Source organism: Trichoderma evansii (genome assembly GCF_050947405.1).
Source record: "Trichoderma evansii strain SZMC 28006 chromosome Unknown GGI43scaffold_2, whole genome shotgun sequence".
Classification (NCBI taxonomy): Eukaryota; Fungi; Ascomycota; class Sordariomycetes; order Hypocreales; family Hypocreaceae; genus Trichoderma; species Trichoderma evansii.
Window position 1 is genome coordinate 1,450,904 of NW_028145204.1, and position 22,542 is coordinate 1,473,445.

Below are 22,542 nucleotides of genomic sequence, written 5' to 3' on the forward strand. Positions count from 1 at the left end.
GGCAGTAGTATAGAAGGCTTTTAGCTGACGGGATGGGCGATTAGCGATAGCGGGGTCGGCAGTGCCTACGTCTGGAGTAAATTGGCCCGACAAGAGGCATCCAGTGCGCGACGCAGAGATGAGGGGAACTGGAAAAAGCAAAGAAAAAGACGTAATAAGAGAGGAGAGAAATGCTTGTCTGACAGCATGTAATTTGTAATAAAAAAAAAAGAAAGAATATCAGTAGCAGCAATTACGAAGCAGCAGTAGTAATTGCAGTAGCAAGGGAAGAAGAAAAAATCAGATGAAACAAACAAACGCCTGCATTGATCATCAAACTCGTAACAACGTCATTAACAGGCCCCATGGCTTCCATATCACGTCCCATGCATTTCGCGCCCCAATATGGAGCAAAACAACATGGCAATACATCTCCTTACATAAGTAAAATTAAAATAGAATAAAACGCAAGGAAAGCGCAAAATAACAGAGAAAGAAGAAAGAAGAAAGGACGTGTACCGTGCTCGTGTCCGTGTGAGCGTGTTCTTGCGCGTGTCCGAGCGACTTACACCAAAAACGCCTCTTTACAGTCACGCGAATATGCCCACCGCGCGTCTCTACTCGTCTTTAAACACGCTCACGTTCTTCCACCAAAAGAAATAAGAAAAAAAAGCCTCTCTTTTTACTACACAAACAATGCGCCTCGCATCGCCACACCTCACACTCACACCCCCCTGTACCGCGTGTTCGCGATAAGTTCCCCCGCCAAAAGTCAGATCTCTCTCGCTCATACCCACGCTTCGCCTCGTTTTTTTTTCGCGATGGCGATGGCGATGCTCGGCTTGGGGCCTTGCATAAAATGGGTAGCTCCCGATCTTGCAGCTGCGTGCCCGCACGCGCGCCAGGAACCAATGAAATCCCCATGCAACCACAAATGACATGCTTGCCCGTCTCTCTTTTTGTTTTCCTTTCCCACCCCTCTCTCTCTCATAGTAACTTAGTATCTACGTTCTCTGCTTAGTGCGGTGCTTGCGTACCCTGTGGTGGTGAGGGGTCCAGGCAGGGACGCAGCGAATAATGGCCCTTCGTGGGATGCACAATCATGCTTTACATATTCAAGTCCTCAAATTGATGGAACGGCCGACTATAACCCCTCTATTAAGTCAATATCATCGCCAGAGCTCATCGCAGCGACTGCGACTACGTCAGTGAAGACTATCTCGAGTTACAAAGCACATGTAAATGAGCACAGCTTCACCAGTAAGCGTCATAGTAATCACGCGCACTGCTCATTCAGCAAAACTAGCCTCATCACTGCTACTGCTAGATGCTCTACAACAACGTCACGGGGCAAGTAAAATGGAAAATGAAAGATATAGGTCATGAACAGGGAAATTGTCCTCGTTACTTGGTAGTATTTCCATCTGTATAATGAGTCTACCTGATATCAAGAATAGTGATCAATGCATTTTTTCTTCACCATGTCCGCTTGACACGAATACTGGAGAATCTCCATTTGCTGACAAAAGAAAAAACAAAACGCCAATCGCATGAGTTGAAAAAAAGATGTCGTAAGAGCATTCCTGATACTGCTTCTAAAAAATATACTTTGCAATATATGATGCTTCCAGCCCAACGCCTACCAATGCATACTGCATCCAAAGCTGCATATACATTACCACCGCTTCATAGGGTATCTATCGCAAGATAGAAGAGATATACGAAAAAAAACCCGTATAGGGAAAGACGAGAAATAAGGAGAGAGGGGCAAGGAAACATGCAAGGAGGGTATGTCGTAACCAAAAAATGCTGGTATTGTGCTTTAAGAAAAGCAGCACCGTCTTAGTATTGCTGCATATTAGATACTGATTGTGGGTATCCACCAGGCTGCTGGCCTGGTGCCATCATGGAGCCTAGGGAGTTGGCTGAGAGGGTTCTCCCGTGACCGTATGGTGCCGAAGCAATAGAGGCTCGGTGATTGACGTATTGCTGGGGAGTTAGGCGAAAGGAGCGCTGAGAGCCAGGCGAGGCCGCAGCAGGCTGCCATGGCATGGTCGCGGAGTCTTGCCTCCTGTGGCTAACAGGCTCTGTTGGTGTCCTCGGGGGTGGTACTTGGGCTGTAGGGGGCGCAGGCTTGCGAAGCACCGGAGGGGCACCGTAGTTGACCGTTGGTCCAAAGTTGACATCTGCCATACCGTAGCCGGGGGAGTAGTGACCGTCCGGATCAGCACCGCCGACCGTCTTCAAAACACCCGCGCGGGGTCGGTCCACGAAAGGTTGCTGGAGCTCGTCGCCAAACTCGAGATGCATCGGTGGCTGAGGAGGGAGGAAGCCGTCATATTGAGCTCGAGATTGGGTAGTATAATGATCAATAATGTCGTTAGGAGTGATACTCTGATGTTTATTATCATAAGAGCCTGGTCTCATGGGAAGGGGTTTCCGCTGAGGGTGTCCTTGCCGATATCCGGGAGCGCCAGCATTTTGAGAATAGGCAGCATACCGATCATTTGGATTTGGGTAGGATGTCGCATGAGGCGGCGGCGGTGGCCTTTGGTCATAGTCGTCATGCGAGTAAGGCGCTCTGGGGCCATACGGAGATACTCCTCGCTGATTAGATCGGTTGGAGTAGCCGGTGGGCGGGCGGTCTTCGTCTTGGTGACTATGGTGACTATGGTGGCTGTGATGGCTGTGGTGACTGTGGTGGCTTGGTGGTGGGTTCAAGGACTGAGCAGATCGGTTCTCGTTGGCGTAAAAGGTGTTGCCATCGCCACCATGAACTGGGACTGGTGGCGCCGTATGATAGGATTCTTCATCTTCGTCATCCGGAATATCGGGAACTCCTGGCAGAGCAATTCCGCCAGCCTTGGCCATTTGGGCCAGGGTGCCTTGGGACAGGCGGTTGTTGGCGCGTCGGAGGTCGGGCGAGTGATATGGTGCGTTGCTTGGGCGATCCTGGGGATTGCGGTTCATGATCGGGGGTCGAACGACAGGTTCGGGCGTGCGGATGGCTCCATTGCTGCTCTCAATGGGCTCGACATAGGCATTCGGTGTGACTACCCGGCCCTCGTCCGAGCTTGAGCTTCCTACTCGCCCCGCCATTTCCAAGGGGGACTGGTCATTTGGCGAAGAGCTGGAGCCCGTCGAGATGGGGCTATTCGAGTCGGAAGAGTTGCGCAAATCATCGCTGGCGAAACCTACTGCTCTGGGCTTGTTGTTGTAGCTCATTCTAGCGCTAGCTCTGTTTGAAGAAGTAGGAGAGTAAGATCCGTCTTCAATCGAGTTCATTCGCGTGCCAGTAGCATCCTTGAGGCGCTTTCGCCACTCCCTTTCATCCCATTTTGAACTCTTTTCATCGATCAGGAGAGTCACAACGTCTTGCAGCTCCAAGTAGCCGTACTTCTTGTGCTTAGGCATAGCAAACATGAGCGACCTAGCATCCAGCACGCTAGCAACGATTCTGCCTGGGCGGCCGTACAGGCCAAAAGTATCCCAGGTCGGGAACAAGAAGCGAAGCATCGTCTCGAAGCCGCTGACAGCGGGACGTGTTTCGGGCATGATGAAAACAAATCCTTCTGAGGATGACGCTGGCGTAGAATGAATTGAGATATTGCCTTCAATCTTGATGAGAGTGGAGGCGTCCACCAGAGACTTGGCTTGGGGATAGATTGCATAAGCAGAGTAGGCTTCGCTGATGGAGGCGACGGGCTTTGTCTTCTTTGCCTTCTTGCCATCAATTTTGACATCGTAGAACTTGAGATCTCCCCTGACGACACGAGCATGAGATCGATCGTAGGGAGCCTTCTTTTTCAGCTCCTTTTGCAGTTTGTTGTATTCCTTTTCGTCAGGTGGCGAGATGACACACCAGCAGCGTCTCCACGGCACACCAGCTCCGAATCGGACTCTGACCCATGCCCCCATCGAAACTTTGGATCGCTCCATCATCACGTTGATGTTGTTGAGATATTTGGCCTTGCCCGCAATCAGAGCGCCAGTATAGGCTTCCTGGAGGGCCGCATGCTCATACATGGCCAATCGAACAGCTGATGTCCATTGGGCAAGTGAGTCATGAGAAGTGAAATGCAGCAGGTACCGGTTCTTGCCAGCAGTGGAAAGGCTGAGAATATTTTGCAATGGCTGCTCATCGCTTGACCGGGTTGGCAGTGAGTCGATCTAAAAAGAAATGTCAGTGTCTCGCAATCATAGCAGGCAGTGCACGTGGGGTTGTCTTACCACTTTGAGTGAGGCATCTGTGAGATTAATGAATTTGGGAAGAACCTCGCCATCTTCGCCAGCGGCATCCAGTTCTGCGGCATCCCACAAGGAGAGGACAGTTCCAACGAGCTGCGCAAAGCATTCGGTCCACGTTCTGTCGGTATTCGGCTTGCCCTCTATACGAAGCACGTCAAGTCAGCCAAACCGTTTCTATATCAAGATTGCAAATGGATGCGCTAATAGGAATAGAAGCGCAAGTGAGGGAAAAAAAAAAAAAAAATTACATACGTGTATTCTGGTCATCCAGCTTCAAAAAATAGCCCTCGTGGTACAGCTTGTTGGAGTGGCTATTGAGCAGCGAAAAGATGGGCTGCAGCTCCGGAATCGTGTCCTGGTTGACCTCCATGACCATCGGCTGATAGGTCTGTATCATGGACATGGGTCGTGCACTATTCCGCGACGTACTATTTCGGTTGCGGCGGGGAGGGTCAACGTTGTTTATGTCGACGCTGGTTCTGTCGACGAAGTTTACTGGCGTGCCATAGTCCGACTGTGACGGCGGCGTGGGAGGGCTGCGCAGTGAGATGTGCGCGAGCGAGTGACGCTTCTTGACCTTTGATTTTAAATCCTTGGACAAGGGAGACTCGTCCGAGGGAGGAGTTGATGAAGGAGATGTCGGTGTCTTGCGCCCAGAGGAAAAATGGGACATGAACGAGACAACTATAGGTCACTGGTCAGCACTCGTAGGGGATCAAAGAGGCTAGCATGAACAGGCAGGCCAGGCTATTGGGACATGCTTGTTGCGGTAAGCATTGGATTTAAGAGTGCGCCAGCCAAGCAGATCCATCCCGTCCCTAATTGCGACCGCCGAACAGAGCCACCTTGGCGGCGCGTACAGGTGACAGGTGGACGGCAGCAGGTCGCAGCAGGTCGCAGCAGGTCGCAGCAGGTCGCAGCAGGTCGCACGTACTACACTGTACGCTCGTGGCTCGCTCTGCTGCGCTGCACTGCACAGCAGACGGGGCGCCAAAAAGAGCCAAGAGCACGTTGCGCACAGCCAAGCACACTGGTGCGTGGAGGCCAATGATGCCACCGTCTTGTTGCGCAGCGCAATGCTGGGGTCTAGCGAGGGAAATGGAGCCCCTAGAATGAAGCCAGGCTAGAGGCTAGGGGTCCTGCTGGGGGCTCTGGTAGGGGTGTGGGAGGGGCATTGTGACGAATGCGTAAAATGACGGACGAGACAGGAATGGGGCACGAACCTCGATTGCGACCCATGATGGCGATGCGGCCGATCCGTGGACCAAGACACACGGAGGATGTCGATGAGCGAGCGTTTATGTAAAAGGCTGGCGAGAGCGCGGCGATATCATGTACAAATCTGTACTCTGCAAAGATGACGACGGATGATGGCGAGCGGCTTTATCTCTTCTTTCGATCTTTTTTCCCTTCGCCCCCCAGTCGTATCGTATTCGGGGTTGGTTGCTCCGACAAGGAATGCAATAGTCGATAAATGTAAAATGCACAGCACAAAAAGGGGGAAGGCTGCGATTGGCGGGGCCCAGACTCGAGCAAAAAAAAAAAAAAAAAAAGAGACAGCTGAGCTTATTCCCAATGGTGTCGCGGGCTAGATAAAGTAGGCGTCTATCAAAAGAGTGGCGATCAACGACACACTCTGAGCCCTTTTTTTCTTCTTTCTTCTTCTTTAATGAACTGGCGTGAAAGATGCTCTTGGCCCTCGTATCGTATGTTTGTTCCAAGACCTTTGTTAGTACCTAGGAGGGCCCCGTGAGACAAGCACGCGACAGGATGGCCTCGTATCGTATTAATTTAGTCGAACTGCGGTTAGCGCTTGACAATTGATGCCGTTGTTGTGCAGCTTTGGGCTCTCTTCCCAATCAATTTGCCGATTACTCTTTGGGAAGGAGAAAGCGAAAAACGAGAGACAAGACAGCAGAACAGGCTGGAAAAAAACGAGCGTCTGGTACTATTTATCATTAACGGCCACTTTCATGCAAAACGACTGTGGAAAAGCCGTTTCTATGGGGGTGGGCTCCCAGCCAGCGGATATGCCGGAGCCATCAAGCAGATTGGCATGACAGCAGCATGACTAGGAACACCCGGCTGGAGCACACAGAAAAAAAAAAGCCAAGGACAAAGGCTCCGCTTCAGTCCAGGAGCGCCTCATATTCTTGTCTTCTTTTTTCTGTATTCCCCAACTTGCCCGGGCGGGAGAATTGCAGCCACGCGTATAAGCTCGTGCCGTTTCTAGCGGGCTTATACCGACAAGGCACGGCCACGGCACGGCGGACGGAGCAACTGGGAGCCCAATTGAAATCTTACTCACCAGGTACCGGTACTCTTGCGTCTCACTGGCTCAGGAGAACGAGGAGCGAGCAAATGCTTTAAGCTGCTGAGCTGCGGCGGCGTATTTGTTTCGTTTTCAGTTTTTAGGAGGCGCAGTCATACGATGCTGCGAGCCACTCCAGACCTCGTCAGCGCTTCGGTCTGTGTCCAATGGATGACGGCGCTTGTATCAGATATGCTGTTGGCGCTGTACAGCCAAGGGCCAGACTGGTGCAGCCAAGAGCCAAGAGAAGACCAAGAGAAGACCAAGACAAAACCAAGACAAACCAAGACAAGAAAAACAACTCTAAGCAGTTTTTCCAGCGGTCAACCCACTTTTGAAGCTTTTTTCTTGCTTGTTGTCGGCGTCCTGTCTTATTCCTTGACGTCTTTCCACGTAGTCGCCAAGACAGTTCTAGATTCTGAGTGACGGCACGGGAGCCTGCATGCTCGACGTCACCGGGTGAGTGGCAGCTGAGGCGGCGCCGCTAAGCAAGGCGATCTCAAAACGCCCACAAACGTTAAAACCGGGAGCTGAAAATGGAGAGACAGATCGTCACAACGACGTCGCAAGATCCAGAATCGCAAGATCCAGAATCGCAAGATCCAGAATCGCAGAAGCAGCCACACACGAGATCGAAGGGAGGCTGGAGAGCTATTTAAGCAATGACGGAAATAGCCTACCCAGGCCCTTTGACCTGATCCTCTGCTATTACGGATACGGAGGCCAAGCTATTAGACGGACAGTAGATGCCGCGTACAATGTGCAGCGCAAAGGCCCCATATTTGGACACTATGCACGCAAATACGGGGATATAACGGGGCCGAAACCAACTGGCGGCGCCTACAACCAAGTATACGATGGTGTTGGCCAGGAGGTGCTGTGCCTATTTACAATTTACATGCCCCTCTATCCTCTAGACCCCAGCGGTGCCAGCCAGGTGGTGATTTGCCTGGGCGCGCTCTTTATTTGCGTAACGAGATGGCGCTTCTCCGAGCGTACAATCACGGCTTTTGCGTGCAATTCTGCGCCCGCAGTGGATAACAAACACTCTCTCCGTAAATTTGAAGCCACTATCACTCAGGTAGCTCCGGATGCCCCGTATGCGCAGTGGGGCTTCAGGTTTCTCAAAAGGGCCCCCTATAACGAGCCGGATACATGTATTTATTAACCTCAATCCAACGAGCCTGGAAGCACGAGCCTTTCTGTATCGATGCTACTTTTAGCCCACTAATTTGCAGATAGCGTCGTTGCTTCATGGAATGGCGTTCCAGAACTATATTTTTGGCTGCGTTGTCCGCTTAAGTCGTCGAGGCGCCTACTTGTAGGTACATTCAAATAGGTACCAGCAGCACTAGCATGCCCTGCGAATGGTATCATTGAAAAGACCCATGTTCTTTGCCCGGGTCTGGGAGGGCTTCTCAAATCATATCCACCAACAAGGGCCATGACGCCTGCCTTGCCGCCAGAATAATTCCACGGCCCTGTTGTTTCGGGCCCTTCTAGCCGCTGTGCATCACTGGCTGTCAAAAGCCCGCAGATGCAGAGGTTAAATAGTCGCAGCATTAATCAGTCCACCGCCTTGCAGCGTGTCCTGCCGCTCTAGGTAAGTAGCGCCACACCATGATGCAGGAACTTGCGCACTTTTTTTTTAGCATTTATTTTCCCTTCTTTGATACCGCTTCGATCCAAGGTTTTTTTAAGCCCCTGCCTGCATGCTCGGTTAGCCGTAGGTACGAGGTTGACTTGACTTGCTTCTCTTCTCGTCTCCCGGCCTGCCGAGCCACTCCGGATATGCTACTAGTACTTTAAGCCTATATAATGCTACGACGCCAGATTTGGAATAGCGGAGGGAGGCTACCATGCTACCATGGCAGCTCTGCCTATTGGGGAAAAACCAAATTCAGTTTATCAATTACACCGAGCGCAAGCTGCAACGTTGTACAAAGTACATGCATTGCCGTCGCGAAGCGAAATCGGGAGACTCCCGGCATACAAAAGGCGGGTGGCACAGCCAGCCATGAAATCCTCTGCCAATGGGATCCGCCAAGCGCCTCTAGGTTCGAAGCCTCACCGCGAAAAGCGTGAGATGTCTTAAGACACCATAGTACGACTACTGCCAGCAGCAGTAGTACGACACGGAGAGTCATGTCAGCGCTTGTTCTTAGTGCTTTCGGGAACGGCACCGTTTGCGAAAAAAATCATGGGCCTCTGCCGCTGAGGTACAACCAACAACCACAAAAAAACCAAACTGCTGAGAAAGATTCCTACGTGAATGAGGAAACATTCATCGAATGGCTCGTGCTGACGACCCAGGAAGGGCAGTTGTGGTGCGTATTAGCTCTAAGCTGCCAACGCACTCTGACGTCATCTGAACCCCTTAAAAAAAGAAGCATTGATTTCTTCTTTTGTTTCCATGATAATAGGGCCGTATGCAATCATGATCGTGAAAGCGCCTAAACATTCTTTGCCATCGGGAGCCAATTGCACCATTATCTACGCGTCACAGCAAGCTCAAGCCACTTCTTTACCCCGGGCTGAGGCGATGCCGGGACCCATGCCATCGGCTTGTTTTAATTCATCAAAGGCCCCCAATCAATCAGTTTCTTTGGCGCAGTGTCCATCTTCAGGCCCGAGCCGATCGCCGCCTTGGCCGCACTGAAACATACGTCAATGAAATTCAAATCGACTGGCGATTAAAAGTCCATCGTACGCTATTCTTAGAGTGCGCCCGGATTACTGCTCCGCCAGCGCGCTGCCCCGTAGCCCCCGTATTACTATCTGCTACGCACGTTGGTAGTACACGTAGCCAATTGCTTGTTTTTTGCCCTCGCCCACTGGCGATCCCCCAAGATCAGACCCCCGTCCACTCGCTACGGAGTCCAATTGGGTCAGATGAAGGCCAGGTAGGCGCCGACAGTCGGTGTGCTGATCAGGTCTCACTGACAATTGACTGACGTGGTATTTCGTATTCCCTGCTTCGATCTTGAATTGCTACGGAACATTCGGGTTGTCGGGGCTTCTGGCGGCGCTCATGTGCCTTCCTTTTCATTTCCGTTGAAATTAGAAAGTCGAGGCTATTCTCCGCGGTAATTAGGTCCTCTGCTTTTATATGGCAACTGCCATTATAAATTCCGGTACCACTTACATGGGTACTCATATCGCGCATGGCCTTACAAATGCATACATCATTAAGCGATATTAAACAACCAACAGACGAAATAGTTTCAACCCTTGGCAGCGATATACTGCAGTTAATAGCATTCCTCGCGCTCTTACAGATTGGACTATTCATTCTCTTGTAAACGGTTGGCGCATTAAAAACGTAAAATGCTGTAGGGTAAGATGCAGCTCACGTCTCCGCGCAACGGACTCTCCCCATCACGTGCAATTGAACGCCAATGTCTCAAAGCTCCGATCTAGCTGCTGATTACCAGACAATCTCCTGATAGCATTCAGGAATCGCCAAAAGGCTGTGGCCAGCGACCCCAACGGGTCAGCATCGCTGTACATAGTTGGAATGCGTACATTACAATCTCCTAAGCTGGCGGCTTTCCTGACCTCTTCATTGCGTCCGAAGCAGCTCCCAGGTTCGGTGTGGGGCTGCTGGGGGAGATGCTTCGTCTCTGCGGCGTCGCAATCGCCATCACGCTATGCGAAATCACCGTTTCGCTTTGAGACTGGCATTGGGCTGTTTGCAAAACGATCCCCTCGGCCATTTCCTCCACCCTTCTTGTCTCCTCCATCTGTCTCCTTCTCAGATCCTCTAAGTACTCATCACATGAGCCGGGACCGCCGATCCCAGGCAACTATCAATGGAGAGCTCATTAGAGGACTCACAAATGGTGATGATGCCGTATATGCTAGCGACTATTTCATATGTACAAACGATGGCGTAGGCGCGTGGGCTGCGCGCCCAAGAGGTCATGCTGGGTAATTTCTCCTGTGATGTGGTGAAGCATACTGTAAGAACGCGGGCCTGACGGACATAACAGATTGTGGTCGCGGCTAGTATTGCACTTCTGGGCGGCGGCGATTGAAGAAGAGTCGACCAATAGCCTATTCCAGCAAGTAGCCTATCAGCCCGACCCCATTGCGTCTCTTCAGACGGCATACGAGCAAACACAAGAAGCGACCGGGGCTCATAACTGGCAAGGGACCACAACTGTGTGTGGCGCCCAGCTGCATTATAGGATTGTGATGGATGCGGGGCGCGAAGTTGCTACGCCAGTTCTGTATGCGACAAATCTGGGCGATAGTCAGATCTTAGTTCTCCGACCCCGAGATGAGGAGATCATTTATAAAACCACAGAGCAGTGGCACTGGTTCGACTGTCCACGCCAGCTCGGCACTAATAGCCCCGATTCGCCGAAGCAGAATGCAGTGGTTGACACAATAGACTTGGAAGAAGGTGATGTGGTTCTAGCAATGAGTGATGGGGTTATTGATAACCTCTGGGGACATGAAATTGCTACCAATGTGTTTCAAAGCATCAAAGCGTGGGAGGCTGGGAAAGGCACCAATGACCAAGACGATCGCACAGGTGGTCGTAATGGGGGTATGGCTCTTGCGGCTCAAAACCTTATGGCAGCCGCCAAAGTGATAGCATTGGACCCGTATGCAGAGAGCCCATTCATGGAACATGCCATAGAAGAAGGGCTGGCCAGTGAAGGAGGTTGGTTTATATCAATTCCCCAACTCCTCGTGAAACATACTTACTTTGTGAATAGGGAAATTGGATGACATCAGCGTCGTCGCAGCATTATGCGTTAGAGACAGGGAACAATAGTAGATTGGAGGGCTGAGCTTTTCTTGATGTTTATACATTACAGACATGTTATTTGTGTTGATTTTTATGAAGACTTATTGAATTTATTAGCAACAAGGCAGCTATGGGGCACGCATAGTTATGAAGGGCGGTGATTTTCTCATGGATATTGGCTGAGGAGTGTAAATAGTACATACCTGTAGCAATACGAATTAAATTTTATATTGTTCAAAAGCGATGCACAGCTTCTGTCTTACACTGCGCCTGAAGATCAATATGAGGTTAGACAGATATTGGCGTAAAGAGCGGGGCGGGAAGGAGCTACATACTGCTTATCGTCTGCCCCACTCTGTTGCGATAAGACGAATTATTTTCCTTAGCTAGATTTGAGATTTGGATGGGATTTCATTACTACTGCGCCGATAGATTCGTCTTTATCTCCAGCCTTTTTTTTTCTTCTAAATTCTTTTGGAGCCGACTGAAGAAGATACTTCAAAATGAGAGGAAAACGGTCAAAGCAATATCGCAAGCTCATGGAGCAATTCTCCATGACCTTTGGCTTTCGCGAACCATACCAGGTTCTAGGTTTGTCTCTGCGAACGCCTTCAATGGTTGCAGATCAGCAAATTAACGTGTTTTCAAACTTACAGTGGACGCGGAAATGGTCAAGGATGCGAACAAATTTACCATGGATCTAGCGCCTGCGTTGGAGAGGACAGTCCACGGAAAAGTGAAGCCATGTGAGCAACCGCGCCATCGAGGAACCTGGGACGAATGCTTACAATGTTACCAGTGATTACGCAATGCGAAATCCGAAAATTATACGAAAACAAAAACGAGCCTGGCGGCAATGCAGCGATCGAGTTGGCGAAAACATTTGAACGAAGGCGCTGCGGTCACCATCCCGACCAGTACCCCAAACCTCTCGAGACGATAGAGTGCATGCAATCAGTCGTCGATCCCAAGTCAACAGGCGAGAACAAGCATCGCTACGTGGTCGCAAGCCAAAGTCTAGACGTTCGAAGGATGCTACGAGGAATCAGAGGAGTCCCGCTGATCTACATCAAGCGTAGCGTTATGATCTTGGAGCCCATGGCGGACGAGAGTGTACAAATCCGAGAGCGAGAAGAGAAACGAAAGTTTAGAGCAGAGCTTAAGAAACCACTGGGCAAGAGAAAACGTGAAGACAAGGAAGACAAAAATGAGGGCGAGGCCGATGGCGATGGAAGCGACAGCGACAACGAACACAAAGAAAAGAAGCCTAAAAAGAACAGAGGAGTCAAGGGAGTGAACCCTTTGGCTATGAAAAAGAAGAAGGCTGCTCAGCCTTTACCGAAGAAAGCAGCCGTGAAGAAGCCAGATGCTGAATCAGATGCACCAGCCAAGCGAAAGCGAAGAAGGAAGACAAAGTCAGAGAATGACGCAGCAAATAACGCGTCAGAGCCGAGCACAGCGGTCCCCAGCAATGGTGGAGAGGAGAATTGAAGGATTAATCATTTGGAAGACTAAAATGGATTGGAGTCCCTATCAGTGGTAACTTGATGCGGGAAGTGGAGCATTGGACGGTGTTCCTGTTACTGAATACTACGGAGTTATAATAATGTGATATCTAGCACTTACTAAAATAGATGGAAGCGAATGTAAATATGGGTACGATTATTACGAGCTGCAGTTAACAGTCTGTCTACTGACGGTTGCGGGACACATATGGAATGCAGATTGCATACCCTTGATGAGTGAGTTGTCTTAAGGCGGACGACCTAGGGAGAGGACAAGCCGTCTTTTTGAGCATGACTCGTACGTGTTGTTTCCTAAGACAGCTATAAAAAAAGTATAAAAAGAAGGCTGGAATAGTATATAATAAATCAGGGTTGTTTGGTTTATTGATATAAGCAAATATCGACATTTATGGGATTAGCAGTCCTTGAAGGGTACAAGACTTGGCCAACTACGACAACGTATCACATGTATAGAAGGCTGTTTACCATTTACCTAGTAGGTATGTACCTGGTAGCTAAGTGGATAGGTTAGTACTTGGATATGGTAGTAGGCATAGTAAGAAGAGAACGAAAGAAGAAAAGAAGAGAGAAGAAAAAATAGGACAAAAAGAGAAAAGAAAAAAGGATTAAAGGGACGATTCAAGCGACGAATCAGGAAAGCTCGTGCTCACTCCGCCCCCCACGCGTCGACTTACTCTCTCTTATATCCCGACCAGCCCTGGCTTAGAATACGGGGCAGTGCGCACTACCGTGTGTGATTTAGTCGGATCGTGATAAGACAGCCATAAAATAGCCTTTCTAATCCCTGATTATCATGTGGTCTTGCTTATACAAGTACAGGCTCGTCCCCTCTCTATGCTGCTTCTTGGGTGATACCTGGGCTGTGAATACGAATGCGAGTGCGCTGCCACGCTGGAAATTGCACGTCCAAGCACAGGATACGGAGGGAACCAGGACTGGACTAGGCCGGCCCCTCTGATATTACTGCCCAACAATGAGGCTTTTCCCCTACTGTTCTGCTTATTTGCTCAGACGGGAGTGACTGAAGCCGTTTTACAGCCTGGCCATTGGGTGCTTGTGTTGTCAGCCAAGGCCGGATTTCGCAGCCTGAAAGCGGCAGCACCTCCCGCTAGCTGGGCCACTAATTTTAATTTAACGACGTAACCGCACTTCTGCAACACCGCCCTCTTTACGGTTGTGCGTGCGTCTCCAACTTCGAATCGAGAAAAAAAGAAGAAAAAGACGGCGTTGACTTTACAGAGCCGTACCTCTCACCACCGCCATCACGTCCCATCCATGCTCCTCGCGTGTGCCGCTCAGGTGGATGTGGACGTGATACTCAGCAACCCCTCCTCGCATACCTTGTGACAATGGCCAGCGTAAGCCAGGATTCAGAGCCCGCGGCGGCCGCCGGCAATGCGACTCCAGCGCCACCGACGAATACAGCACCAGCTGAAACCACGACGGCGGCAGCGGCGGTTGATGTACTAGAGTACGACGACTTTGGCCTGCCTATCAAAAAGTTCATAAAGCCGGTGGCAGAGACCACAGACTCGGAAACCCAAGATGCGACAGACGATGCGAATACGGGCAACGAGACCCGGAATGGGACTCACGAAACTCACGAAACCCAAGAAAACGACGAGGAGACAAAAGAAGCTACTGATAACAAGAGCGGACACACCTCGGGCGGCGATACTGAAGATGCTGATCCCAAGGATGCTCAAGAAGCGAGAACTGCGGCCACCTCACCCATACAGCAGGAGACCAAGACCGAGACAGACCATAAAGAACCCTCAAGCCCATCCATAGATGCTGAGAAATTGAACCCTGCTTCTCCGTCTCCGGCAAAAGATACTCTAGCAGCTGCAGTGCCTCCTACGCCAAAGACTCCCAACACCGCCACCGGATGGGGCGACAAGTATGCCCAGGCAAAGACGCCCGAAGGAGTCAACCAGACACATAGACGAGAGATAAGCTTCTCGAGTCCCGCTAGTGGAAGGGGAGTCTCGGAATACTCCCATCAGCATGTTTTAATGCAGCTAGAAGAACATAATGATAAGCCGAAAGAGGACGATGATGGCGGCTGGCAGGAGATGCCATCCTATGCCAGGTATGACATGTATGACGACGACGACCGGTTAATTGCTCGAGAGCACGATGCAGATGCGGACGAAACTTATGGCTATGCGGGGCTTGGAGGCGCCGGAAAGGGATATACTCGCGTTATCATGGATGAGGATGCCGAGTCGGCAACGAGCATGGACGAACACACACAATACTTATTCAAGGACCCCAAGGGCACGAGCGCCATGGGCGAAGATGACGAGGCCAGAGACGCCGTGTCCCAGATGCAGGCTACAAAAGACCTTCTCACCGAGGGCCAGAGGATTGCATACGTTGGCGTTGTTCGCCTGGAAATTGTAAACCTAGTCAAAGAAGCCGAGAGTCTGGAAATCACAAGAGGCGCCAAAAGGCAGGTTGTCATGAGTGCCGAGGCAGTCAAGATGTGGGGTCAGAAGATGATGATTCGGCTTTACGCTCATATGGACATTAGCGATGCGGAGCAAATCATGATTGAGCAGCTTGCAGCCCACGGCGTCATGGCTGGAGATCTCACACCTGCTCTCCACGCCAACTCTCGAGTTCATAACCCCATGGCTGAAGAAAAAAGCATCAAATCACCCGGGACCCCCAAGTCTGGTCGTTACCCGCCGTCATACACTGAGGAAGAGCAGCCTGCTGAGATGCCGCCACCGTATGAAACGCATACTGGTGAGGAGCTGCCAGAGGTGAAGACGCCATCACAAATGCCGACAACGGAGAAAATCGACATTGACCTGCGATGGACGATTCTCTGCGATTTGTTCTTGATACTCATTGCAGATTCAGTATACGATGCTCGGTCAAGAACCTTGCTGGAGCGGGTCGCCAAGAGCTTAGACATCTCATGGATAGACATTTGCAAGTTTGAAAAGAGAGTGACGGATGCGCTGGAGATACAACAGGCAGCTGAAAAGGAAAATTGGAACGAAGAAGAGCACATGGAACACCGGAGAAAGATGGCCCTGAAGAAGAGATATATCATGATGGGTCTGGCCACCGTGGGAGGTGGCCTCGTTATCGGTCTCTCGGCTGGTCTACTTGCCCCTGTCATTGGAGCCGGTTTAGCAGCTGGCTTTACAACCATTGGAGTTACAGGTACAAGCAGTTTCTTGGCTGGAGCAGGAGGAGCAGCCATCATTACATCCAGTGCAGCGGCTTCAGGAGGTATCATTGGTGGCAGGGCAGCCGGTCGCCGAACCGGCGCTGTCAAGACCTTTGAGTACCGGCCCCTACATAACAACAAGCGTGTCAATCTTATTGTCACGGTGTCGGGCTGGCTGACAGGAAAAGTCGATGACGTCCGCTTACCGTTCAGTACGGTTGATCCTATAATGGGTGATATGTACTCGGTATTGTGGGAACCGGAAATGCTTAGGAGTATGGGTGACACCATTAATATTCTGGCTACTGAGGTAAGCATGTTGTTTGTGAGGGACGGGGATTTTTTCTACAGTTTAAACTAACGTGATGGAACCCATTTAGGCACTCACTCAAGGTCTGCAGCAAGTTTTGGGCAGCACCATCCTCGTCAGTTTGATGGCAGCTATTCAGCTTCCAGTGGTTCTGACCAAGCTTTCCTACCTCATCGACAACCCCTGGGCAGTTTCCCTGGACCGTGCCACAGCAGCAGGTCTTATTCTAGCAGATTCGCTTATAGAACGAAGCTTGGGCACACGACCGATTACTCTTGTCGGATATTCACTCGGTGCTCGAGTCATCTTCTCCTGTTTGAGGGAGCTGGCGAGAAAGGGTGCATATGGACTTGTCCAAAACGTGTACATGTTTGGATCGCCAATTGTGGTGAACAAAGATGAATTCCTCAAGGCACGGTCAGTGGTTTCAGGCCGCTTTGTAAGCGGATACAATCGCAATGATTGGATTCTCGGCTACCTCTTCCGGTTGACAAATGGAGGTATCAGAAAAGTCGCCGGATTAGGTCCTCTGACCGATTGCCCGTTCATAGAAAGCATTGACATGACAGACCTCGTGGCTGGTCACATGGAGTATCGTAAGGCCATGCCATCTCTTCTCATGAGATGCGGATGGCTCGTCACCAGTGAGGAGTTTTCGGAGATTGAAGACCCAGATCCTGATGATCACCAAGGACGACAACGAGAGCTTATAAACGAGATTGAAGAAGCACGCAGAGAGCTAGAGAAGGAGGGCAAAGCAGAAAAGAGAGGAAGTAAGTTTGGAATATTTGGCCGGCGCAAGAAGGGAGAGCGACAGGAGTGGGAGATTTACGAAGATTCAGGCAAGGGCCCAGCTAAGGATGAAAAGAAGACTGAAGGCAGTGATGGCAGCAATTATGGCGTGCTGTTTGACATTGACGCCATCCGAGCTGAGCTGCACAAGGAGACCGAGAATGAGGGCGGGGAGGAGATTCAGGTGAAGGAAATCAAGTCGACGCTTCCGCCAATGAAACTTGACTACTCGCCGGTGACTTCTCCAAGAACGCCGGTGCGAGGAGCAAGCCTGGGGCCACGGGACTCATGGCAGACATCAAAGAGTGCAGAAGTACTGCCGATACGTTCCTCGAACGGCGGTGGCTACAGTCCGCGGGAGCCGCCGGCGACGACCGGACTAGGAACGCCCGCAGCACGATCACCAGCACTACGATCGCCGTATCATTATGAGCCGAACCCTCACGAAGAGGAAGAGATTTCCATGACGTTTGACACATCGTTCCACGAGCCTGTTGCTCGGCGCCACTCTACGTTTGACGAAGGGCCGAGCAGGCCGGAGATTAAGACGACGAATACGGTACCACATGTACCAAATGTTGCAAACCCATGGAATGACTTGGATGATGATGAATTTGGCAAGGAGCAGGAGATTTCCATGACGTTTGCATAATTGCCAGATTCATCTGGGGAGTGTTGATCCAACTTTATTCTTCTTCACTTTATTCTCTTCTTTGCAATATATCTCTGCACGTCATAGATGGAGTTGGGTAATTTTTTTTCACCTGCGTTTTATTTCGGTCATCATCTCTCCACTACCTCTTCTTGTTGCGAGATATTTTTGGGTTTGTGGAGGATTTAGGTGAACATGGATGGGGATGCTATGGATGACGTATGGCTTTTATTTTTTTTTTTTTATTTTTTATTTTTATTTTTTTATTTATTTTTGAAACCTGATGGGATCTTGATTTATGAATGGGGAAGAGGTATCGATGTTGAATTTACTTAGCGCTGGGAGGAGTGGTAATGTGTGCCACGTACTTTTTTGTGGCTGTACGATGGAAAGAAGATAGATATGTGTGGCTAGAAAGAGACATTAAAAGACGGAGAAGCGAAGGTATGTTTTATTAATAGAGGAAAATGCATTCAGACTATAGCCAATACGTGTTGCCTTTCGTTGTTGTTTTATGTGACTAGTTGGAAGTTGTTTGTCATGCCATTGAGTACTACTACTAGGCACATGTTAGCAGGCATTAGCTCAACGATCTAAATGCTGCTCTATTGTCCGCATTGGCTCCTGAGCTGGATGGCCTGCGGTTGATGCTGCGTGCATGAATGAAACAGGCTATTTCCAAGCCACCATGCCAATAACGCGACACAACGGTTCGCTAGCAGGTGGGTGTCGGTCAAGTGTCAGTCGATAGGCTGAGGAGGATGAGGAGGTGGCCAAGTATTGAAGCTGGGCTAGTATATCAGCTCCTTTATCACGCGGGCCAAGCCTGACTCTACGCCAATTAGAGGCAGCAGTAGTAGCAGCTGAACTGGTCGCATCATCCTCTATCCATTACTTTATACAAGTGTTAAAGTCTTCGTCTCCTCTAGCTGAGTACTCGTATGTACGTATAAATCATCACCAACACCAACACCAACACCAACGCCAGCATCGACAATATACAATCTGAAACCTCCCTTCACAAGGCAGACCCCAAGCCATTCCACCACCAATGTTTCTGCTTCTGTTCCCCACCACTACAAAAGTCAATCCCCATGTCGCTTCCGACCTAGTCAGCCGCGGTGGAGCCTCTTCAGCCTCACCCGGCACCTCCATAGGCTGTCCCTAGCTGGCCGTTTGGCTTAGCCCGGCTCCATTTTGTGAGGAATCTATTCCTAGTCCAATGTAGAGTAGCTCTGATGTGGTACTTCGTATCCTCTTGCTAAAAGTAAGTGGTTCCTTCTCGCCCACTGTCTCTTTTTCTTGGAGTTGCTTTTTATATCAACGCTTTCTCTTTGAGCTGCTGTTATTATATCCATGCCTCATCGTATCATGCCCCCTGAAAGAAAAAAAATATTCTTCCGGATTCCACCTCTCTGCCGATCAAACTCCATTTATCACAGCACTATTAGTAAACATGTCGACAAAAGCCCTACAACTAATAGTTCCACCAACCACCAACCTGTCAGCTTTTCGTAGCCCGTCAGCAACTCCGACGCTTTGAGCCGATCCCCGTTTTCCCAACAGCCCACCTTTTTTTTTTCTTGTGTCTTCTTTGTATCTATATATACCTACTAACCGTTGACGCGTAAGTATTTCCCCAGTCATGTTTGTATTAGGCAGTACATACTTCGTACGATTCATTTGCGGTGTACTTTATATGCCCCTCCAGGAACTAGAGGAACCACCACCACCATTCCCGAACGATAAAAAGATGCCATTTTTAGAAAGCCTTATTTTGCCTAGCCCACTTAAAAAACTCACTCCAGTCGTGCCTCGTTGCCCGTCACCATCTCTTTTTACCCTCTTTTTTTTTCTCCTTTTTTTTTTCTTTTTTGTTTTCTTTCTTTTTTGTTTTAGACGCCCAAGAAAGAGAGGGGTTCTGAAGGATGAGGATGCGACGTTCGGGCCCGAGTATGATCTGGCGCCGCTGCAACCCAACGGAATGGACAATAAAGCACGTAGCCGCAGTAGAAGCAGCAACTAGTTAGTTGCCTAGCAGTATTATAACAGACATGGTTAGTAGCAGTAGTATAACACCGTTGCAAAAGGGTGGGCTCCATCTCCAGCTCAAGGACCATCTGCAAAAAAAGCTACAGCGACTCAAGCGAGAGACCGGCTATTGTTGGTAGGATTACGCCGTACAAACTAATTGGCCTGCTAGCATCTTTTTTGTCTCGCTGGCCTGGCCTGGCCTGTAAAAAACCCCCGGTCTTACGATCTCACATCGCGTGCAGCTCTGCGCCTCTTTTGAGTCGTCGTCGTTGTCTGACGAGCCCACTAACACCCGACTCGACTTACACCTCCCCCAGTCCACCCCTGTAGATTGTCTCTGTCCTGCGCTATCGCTCTCTCGTCGTTCTTCTCTCTCTCTTTTCTTCTCTCTCTTCTGTTTTCTTTGATATCTGATATCTTGGTTTTTTTTGCTGCTCTTTTCGTGCTTCTTTCCCGACGCTTTTCTAGCTAATCCGGCTGTTGTCGCTGGTGTTGGGGCCCTGCCTATTCTAGGGAAGAAGCCTTACTACACCACCACAACTCACAACGTATATATACAATTTTTTATAGAGAAAGAGAGAGAGAACCGTTTCCCGCTCGGTTTCCATCGGGAATGGCGAACCCCGTCCCGAGAGTCGCTGCTGCCAGCATTCCCGCGCCCAACAACGTGCCCAACGCATCTCCAACTGACAGTCCCAATGGCGGATCTCTGAACGGCAATGGTGATACCATCAGCGGTGCGGGACAGGACAGCAGCAGCATGGACATCCTCCCTCATGAGACGCCGACGTCGTCGTCGTTCGACATCCTCCCAGGCGCTTCACCCACCCCATCGCCCACCAACCCCGGCATCCTCCCGCCTCTATCGACGTCAATCCTCACCTTCAACAACACGGCCAATTTTGGCACGAGCATAACCGGCCGTGTCTTTTATACCGATGATAGGGCAAAGACCTTTGCTTGGACGTACAATTCCTCGAACACGAAAGTGTCGGACATCTTCTGGTTTGGCAAAGAAAGCAATGGCGAGTCTTTCAACGCATCTGAGGCGACCGTCATTGCCTTTGCTGTACTTAACGGTCCTGAATCTGAGGTATTCTCAAAATGTATGTTTTTTTTTTCTTCTCGATTTTATAAACATGTTCACATATATAATTATACCACCTACTCTTTTTGATGTGCAGAAAGATATAAGAGGAAAAAAGAAAAATACCTCCACATGAAGCACAATGAAAAAGGCTAACCATGAATTCATAACCCAGTCAACGCCTTCGACGCAATTCTTAACCTCACAGCCCCCGATGTAATCCCCTGGTACGAAAAGGAAATGGTCATTCAGATTGGATGGTCAAACGATTACAAGGAAGAAGGCTACACTCAATCCGGTGTCTTCACTGTTGCCCGGCGATCTGACCACACCTTTAGCGCAGAGGACTTTGGCCGCAACGCAACCAGGTCCCAGCAGGACAGCCAAGGCTTCGAAGGACTCACTCCTGGCACCCAGATTACTTCAGCACCCAGTAGTATTACTAGCAGGCCTTCTAGCAGCGGCGGTGTCGGTCTCAGCACAGGTGCCATTGCCGGTATCGCCGTGGGCTGTTCAATCGCAGGTATCGCCCTCCTCGCCTTTCTGGTATGGTTCTTCCTGCGCCGCAGAAGACGCTCCATGGGCGAAGGCTACAAGGCCACCCGCCAAACTTCAAACTCCTTCGCTGCCACCAAGGAGGCCCGCCCTTCCGTTGCCGAGTCGCCCATCGTATCGCCCTTTTCCGACGACGGTGAGGCCCGTGGCTTTTCCAACTCAAACATTGCTATTGCCCTGCCGCAGCGTGAAACGACGAGGAGACCGGTGCCTGCACCACACGATGAAGAATCGGATCGTCCAGAGTCTGCTGCGTCGGGTAACAGGCCGCGCGGCATCTCTCACCTTGTCGAGGAGGGCATGACGGAGGCTGATATCCTGCGGCTGGAAGAGGAAGAGCGACATCTGGATGCGGAGATTGAGCGTGCAGCCCGAAGAGGCTCATCGTAAAAAAGCCTTTGACTTGCGGAAGAAGAGAAGAGACTTGGTGAAGCTGGGCAGGCTGTCGTGATTTTTTTCTTCTTCTCTTTCCCCCCCTTTCTGCTATAAAATCCCCGGACGCTGAGTCCATGCTACCGCATTTATCTGTGGAGTTTGTAATTTTTGTTTTTCCAATGACGATATGGATGTCATTTGAGCGCAATGGACGTCACGACTTATTATACATACGAGAGCAGTCCATGGTGGCATTTATTGTCAAAATTGCCTACACTCTGTTAAGATGATTGGAAATGACTGCGACATTCTGACAGATAATGACCTGGTTCCTCCCGCGGGCATCTCTTCCCCTCCCCCTTTTTGCCTTTTCTCTTTAATCTCGATTGTATATAGACATATACCCTCTGCGCATATTTAGCAGGTTCTTTGATACCACGAGGGCGCCACTCGCTGTAAAGTTTTAATAGAGAAACAAGAAAATAAATGCTAACCTCATTCTTCATTGCTTCGTATTTTTTATCTTGTATGTGAAAATGTAGACGGAAGAAAGGCTGAATTCGATTCAAATATAACTCCTTCCAGCCATGCTCTAGGAACCCAAACCGTAGACTTGCTAAATAATCCACCCCGCCTAATTCTCATGGTAAATGCTGGCGTGGCCTTTTGACCCAAAATTCAGGCATCCTCAGACCAGCACCATGCCGCTATATGAGGGTGGCCATGA

General features: G+C 50.1%; 6 protein-coding genes across 6 annotated transcripts; 5 read left to right on the top strand and 1 right to left on the bottom strand.

The window, feature by feature from the left end:
* Positions 1-1,821: 1,821 nt before the first annotated feature.
* On the bottom strand, positions 1,822-4,900 carry GGI43DRAFT_420392 (PH domain-containing protein; the record flags this gene model as incomplete). Its single annotated transcript, XM_083207810.1, has 3 exons — positions 1,822-4,149; positions 4,210-4,367; positions 4,480-4,900. The coding sequence occupies 3 exons, from the start codon at positions 4,898-4,900 to the stop codon at positions 1,822-1,824; spliced, it is 2,907 nt and encodes a 968-aa protein (XP_083065001.1).
* Positions 4,901-5,834: 934 nt separating this feature from the next.
* On the top strand, positions 5,835-6,694 carry GGI43DRAFT_393422 (uncharacterized protein). Its single transcript, XM_083204670.1, has one exon. The coding sequence runs from the start codon at positions 6,295-6,297 to the stop codon at positions 6,595-6,597; it is 303 nt and encodes a 100-aa protein (XP_083065002.1). The 5' UTR covers positions 5,835-6,294; the 3' UTR covers positions 6,598-6,694.
* A 3,361-nt stretch (positions 6,695-10,055) lies between these two features.
* GGI43DRAFT_379547 (uncharacterized protein) lies at positions 10,056-11,324 on the top strand (the record flags this gene model as incomplete). The annotated part of the gene is made up of 3 exons (XM_083202859.1): positions 10,056-10,468; positions 10,531-11,210; positions 11,266-11,324. The coding sequence occupies 3 exons, from the start codon at positions 10,056-10,058 to the stop codon at positions 11,322-11,324; spliced, it is 1,152 nt and encodes a 383-aa protein (XP_083065003.1).
* A 308-nt stretch (positions 11,325-11,632) lies between these two features.
* Positions 11,633-12,888, top strand: GGI43DRAFT_152641 (rRNA-binding ribosome biosynthesis protein UTP23). Its single transcript, XM_083199450.1, has 3 exons — positions 11,633-11,888; positions 11,954-12,043; positions 12,097-12,888. Exons 1-3 carry the CDS (start codon positions 11,801-11,803, stop codon positions 12,786-12,788), a joined length of 870 nt encoding a protein of 289 aa, XP_083065004.1. The 5' UTR covers positions 11,633-11,800; the 3' UTR covers positions 12,789-12,888.
* A 1,284-nt stretch (positions 12,889-14,172) lies between these two features.
* GGI43DRAFT_429578 (uncharacterized protein) lies at positions 14,173-18,288 on the top strand (the record flags this gene model as incomplete). The annotated part of the gene is made up of 2 exons (XM_083209136.1): positions 14,173-16,320; positions 16,391-18,288. 2 exons carry the CDS (start codon positions 14,173-14,175, stop codon positions 17,762-17,764), a joined length of 3,522 nt encoding a protein of 1,173 aa, XP_083065005.1. The 3' UTR covers positions 17,765-18,288.
* Positions 18,289-20,101: 1,813 nt separating this feature from the next.
* GGI43DRAFT_152744 (uncharacterized protein) lies at positions 20,102-22,304 on the top strand. The gene is made up of 2 exons (XM_083199451.1): positions 20,102-20,904; positions 21,061-22,304. Exons 1-2 carry the CDS (start codon positions 20,412-20,414, stop codon positions 21,828-21,830), a joined length of 1,263 nt encoding a protein of 420 aa, XP_083065006.1. The 5' UTR covers positions 20,102-20,411; the 3' UTR covers positions 21,831-22,304.
* The last annotated feature ends 238 nt before the right edge of the window (positions 22,305-22,542 follow it).